Consider the following 5,578-nt stretch of genomic DNA (forward strand, 5'->3'; position numbering starts at 1 on the left):
ACTCGGCGACAATGTGGAGGAGTGCGTGAGCCTGTCCGGGATGGACCCCACGACGTGTGCATCTTCGTATTTTGGTGCATCTTCATATTTTGGTGCATCTTCTTCTACCTTGAACCTTGCTCTGATACCACTTATTGTCTTTCAGCCGAACCCTCTGTGATCGGTGAGAATGGGAACGACAAACAGAAGTGAACGAGGAATGGAGTCTGAGTTTTTCCTTTTTTTGTGCGGTTTAAAATCGTGCAGCTTTTCTCAGTTTTATAACAGTAATGAAAGACACAACAACACTTTAAACATGACGGAAGTGGTTAGTCGAAATCAAGCCACTCCATTGGACGTGACCGAAGGGGTCAACTGAAATCAAACCACTCCATTGAACGTGGCCGAAGTCTATGTTGGTTTATCTAACGGTCGACGGTTTATCTAAAAGACCCCATGTTTATCTAAGGAGCACTAATACAAATTTGGCTCTAACCAAAGTCTAGTTATTGGGAGTTTTAAAGGTTTTTTCTTTATTCCTTTTTTCTTTTTTTTTTTGCAAAATCTAGAATAGTATATTTAAATTTTTGTATAAAAATATATTTTTTTTCTTCGAGAAGCAATATCTTCGGAAGGGAAATATTTATGTGAAAACCCTTATCCAAATCCGTAAGGATTTCTTCTGCTGCGTAAAACTGAAGGGCAAATATTCGACCAAGCCGGCGGCGGCGATGGGCTACGCAGCCATCGTCATCGTTAGGTTATGAGATCCCCTTCCAATTCTCACCTCCATCTCAAATCTATATTGTCACTCCGTAAGTCATTCATGGCTTCCTCTTTCACACAAACCGACTTCCCTCAAGACCTCGACGACCTTCTCTGCTCCGATCCACACACACAGCCACAAGATGAATGCTCCTCTCTTACCAAATCCAATGACTCAACACTTCTCTTGGGGTCTCCGAGTGGATATTTGAGTGGCGAGTCGCGCATTGAGCGAGCCTGGGCTCACTGGTCCAAGCTCGGTCGTCCGAAGTTGATTGTAGCTCCGATGGTTGATAATTCGGAGCTTCCGTTCCGTTTGCTCTGCAGGAAATATGGTGCCGAGGCGGCGTATACACCTATGCTGCATTCACGGATCTTTACTGAGAACGAGAAGTATCGTAACATGGAATTCACAACTTGTCAGGTATGTTAAACGTTATAAGTCATTCTTTTGTGTTAACAACTTGAGTTTTCTGTTTAAGGATATAATATTGTCTGTATTTCTGTAAGTCTATTCTTCATTGTTCTTAAACTGTGGAATGATTCGTAGGAGGACCGTCCATTATTTGTTCAATTTTGTGCCAATGATCCCGATGTTTTGCTGGAAGCTGCTAGAAGAGTGGAGCCATATTGTGATTATGTCGATCTTAACCTCGGGTAATCTCTATTAGTCTAATTCGTATTCGAAGGGTAATTTGTACGAATATTTTCATTCCATATGTTCTTATATTCCAAATGCTGACCTCTTATACTTCTTGTGGGTTGGTGGAGTAAGGATTTGTCTTCCAAAAGAGTTCTTTGAATAAGAAACAATTTCATTGATGGTATGAAATTACGAAAGAAATAGCCTCCTTCTCTGATTAGCTATACTAATGAAAAAGAGGACGCATTTACACCAAGTTGCAACCAAACTAACTATAGCCTCGAAAAATCTAAGTTATGTGGGTTCCTTATCGTGAAAGATTCTTCTATTACGTTCTTGCCAAATGGTCAATAAATGTTCCAGATTGGTCAGTAATATGTGGGGAGGTTTGATAGGGTTGCTTATACGAGCGTAAGTCTAACCCCTTGAGATGCGTTTGTTGGTCCAGATTGGTGGACGTTGATGGGGGACGTTCCGAGGGTGAAGCCTTTAATGGCACTTATTTATTCAACATGAATAAAAAATCTACTAAAACAATCAACCATCCTAATGAAAAGAAAATGGGGAAAGTCGGTCACCTTGGCGATGACCTCCAGTAGCAAGAATCTCTCCTCTTGCTTCGCTGATAATGATAATTGGAAAATTAGGAAAGCAGATGCGACCTGTAATCCATTTACTCCATGTGTGGCTGGAGCTTTTTGCCAATAGGATCTCGTCTAAAAAAATCCCAGCCCACCTTGTTCAAAGCTTTCTCAATGCCTAGCTTAAGAACTGCCTCTTTTTTCATTCTCCTTTTCCACCCATCAATAAATTCATTTGCAATAAGGTTGTCTCAAGGATATGTCTACCACCTACAAAATTCGATTGGTATTCGGTGATAGTATGGGGAAGAACCTTCTTGAGAGACTCAGATAGAACTCAAGCAATGATCTTATACATACAAGAAATAAGGCTAGTTGGGTGAAACTAGCCAACAGTTTGGGCATTTGTTTTCTTGGGGATGAGGCATATGTAAGCCTCATTCAAGCTAGCATTGTAATCCCATTCTTGAAAATATCATGGAACACTGTTCCAAGACTTCTTCTAGAATTCAACTGTAAAACCATCCAGCCTCATTAGCACTCAATTCTTTCACAGAAGACCAAATTTCTTCTTTTGTAAAGGCCATCTCCAATTCCAATGCTTGTTGAGTGGTAATAGGGTCCCAATAAATAGGAGATGGAAAAAACTGGCACCCTTCTTTTTGGTAAAAAAGTCCACATAAAATATAAGAAATGCTTCTTCAATCTCCGTTTCAGTGACACTGTAACCATCCTTGGAAAGAATCTTTAAGATACATATATATTTTTTTTACTTCTTGAGGTCACATCCAATGAAAGAAGCTTGTGTTGATATCTCCTTCATTCAACTATTTCAATTTACAGCTTTGTCTCCACATGTTTTCTTCTTGGATAGCCAAGGATAAAAGCTAGGTTTTGATAGAAGTCTTCTGGGTGATTTGGATATGATGGATTTCCCCTGTTTCTTCAATGGAGTCCAAAACTAAGAACTCCATGGCAGGATTTCCTTCTAAATTTTGATGCTGCTAGAGGTTTCCTTGTTCCATGTTTTTTAACTGATTTGAGGCCCTCAAGTTTTGAATAAAGTCATGATCATCTGGCCAACCTCTCAAAAAATGTATTCAGCCACCAATATTCAACCTTAGAAAGAAAGCTTTGATGTTGCGTCCACATATTTTGGAATCTAAAATGAGTATGGCCTCATTTATCCACCCCAAAAGAAAGTTGAACGGGATAATGATTGAAACAATTCTTTCTGGTCTTTTAACCGTTGCAGTAGGGAATCTGTTAAGTGGTCGATGACAAGGAATATGTCAATAAGAGTGAGAGTGGGAGATTCCCTAAGATCTAAGCATGTGTACAGCCCATTTGTCATTGGAATCTCAGTAAGGGCCGCATGCTTTGCCTTGCGGTTCTTCAAGCATTATAATTTGCTTTTGAAGCGCATATTGTTCAAATACCCTCCCAAAAGCCATGATTCAGTGCGTTAAAAGGTCTAGTACCATAATTCCTCAGGCATAAATTCCCCATGAGTCAGTGTTCGATTTCCACAAACTAGTAATCGATGCTTGTTTTGTGAGGGAGAGATGGAAAAGAACAGGATATTTAGTTTGGACATTTTGGGTTCTCAACCAATTATCCTTCCAGAATAATGTTGTTTCCATTGCCAACCTCAGTAGTAATGTGGTTGTACACTGCTGTAATTTTCGAGTAACGACCTAGCTTTCTACTGACCTAGAGTCGTTGTCATATGCATGACGTAACTTTTTTATGCGGAATGATTCATTTCAACAACTTCATAAAACGACGTCAGTGACTTGAACCTTTAAGAAAAGGGTCTTATAACAATACAAATGAAATATTCAAAATAAATTAAAATAAACTAATGAAAATATTAAAATAACAATGCTCTATCCCACCTAAGATCTATGAAAATAAATGCAACTATCCTATGCAAGTTCATTAGTCTTTGGTGCGATGCTGTCATCACCCGTACATGGCTTGAGAAATATTCAGCAAGTGACCCTACTATTAGGAATGCAAACCCATGCAATCATTAATAAGGACCTATCATTTAGAACCATAGTCTCTTTGGGAGTTTCTAGTTCGAACAAACTGAATATGTAGTACTTCCCTACACACGACCCACATGTGCGAACGTGGGCCCACCAGGCGGGCTCACACACCCGTTGGGCCTGCATGGTCAGGCTAGTTGGCTATAGCGGACATTTGGAGGTACGACGACGTCGTGTATCATGCCAAGCACGATACTCATCATCTTCATAGTGTACACGTCCATACTCATCATAAATTGGGAACTATCTCGATGTAAATGGACATACAACATGAGGATATTTAATCATCTTAATCATTCATGCAGCACAACTCCCGCACATTCTTCACATATTACCCTAGGTAACATGCATGCATAAGGTTTCATACATTCATCATTCATAACATTACTTGGGAGTTTTGCATCAGAAAATTATTCATTGTCATACATGTCGTAGCATGTCATATCATAGTGCAACATGACTTCTCATATATGCATATCATCGTAACATAAGATATCATCATAATATATTATATCGTCATACATTTCATGTCATCGTAACATATTACATCATTGTTATAATGTTTCATAACATCATGGCATATCACATCATCATAACATATTACATCATCATAACATATCATAGCATCATAGCATATCATATCATCATACCACATCATATCAACAAACATGACACATGCAGGGGCTACTGGGCACATGTCATCATTAAGACAAGTCTTCCGACCGAGTTGATAGTAGGGCCACTTGGTTGCTCTAGGTTGAAACTACTATGACCCCTTGATTCTAGTTTAACGCTGCTCTCTGAAATGTAATTCTGCCTGAGGAGTCCCACAATAATAAATTAGAATTCTATTGTGTGAATTGTCTCACCTAATCTTGCATAAAATAATTTAAACCAGCTAAACCTAATTTATAATTTAAACTTATTCCTAATAATTTAAACTTATTCCTAATTTAGTAGTCAAACTAACTTTAAATGTTTCTAAAGAGTTGAAACTAATAGAAAAGTGTTCGAGCATATCAAACCCAAGCCAGATCAGTTAAAACGTTGGCATGTAGCCGTCAGATAATGTATTCTCCGATTGGCTTCGAACCGTTAAAGTGGGATGAAGGGGAGTCAAGGACCTTCTTTTTATGGTAGAGTCTAACTCCCCACTTTTCAACATAAGCAATGTGGGAGAACTTCCTTTTTTTTTTTTTTCTTGGGTTATTAAATCATACACATTTAAAATACTACATCATAACATATGCGACGTATCCATGCTTCACAAATACTTGGATGACTCGACTCACGTCGTAGATTACAAGGTCTTACAAATAGACGATAGCCTAAGATACGAGAAAAAACCAATAAGAATTTTATCTCGGGAAGTGAAGGTCTTCTGTACTAGGAATATGGTCTTTACAAAACCATTAAGCAGGAGAAACTATATGAGCACATAAGGGAGAGATGAGGGAGAAATACCCCGAGTAATTCCTAAATCGAGGCACTTTTGAGGACGAAAGTTTGTTTTAGATGTGTATGATATAATAACAAAAAAAAAAAAAAAAAAAAAA

General features: G+C 38.5%; 1 protein-coding gene across 1 annotated transcript in view; it reads left to right on the forward strand.

Moving 5' to 3' along the window:
• Positions 1 to 608: 608 nt before the first annotated feature.
• The window catches only part of LOC111448913 (tRNA-dihydrouridine(16/17) synthase [NAD(P)(+)]-like), an 8,929-nt gene continuing 3,959 nt past the window's right edge, over positions 609 to 5,578 (forward strand). The window contains exons 1-2 of the mRNA XM_023088696.1: positions 609 to 1,168; positions 1,295 to 1,401. Coding sequence (XP_022944464.1) covers positions 743 to 1,168; positions 1,295 to 1,401 — 533 coding nt within the window. The 5' untranslated portion in view covers positions 609 to 742. The remainder of the gene's footprint in view (positions 1,169 to 1,294; positions 1,402 to 5,578) is intronic.

This window comes from Cucurbita moschata, unplaced genomic scaffold (genome assembly GCF_002738365.1).
Source record: "Cucurbita moschata cultivar Rifu unplaced genomic scaffold, Cmos_1.0 Cmo_Scf00010, whole genome shotgun sequence".
In the NCBI taxonomy this organism is placed as follows: domain Eukaryota; kingdom Viridiplantae; phylum Streptophyta; class Magnoliopsida; order Cucurbitales; family Cucurbitaceae; genus Cucurbita; species Cucurbita moschata.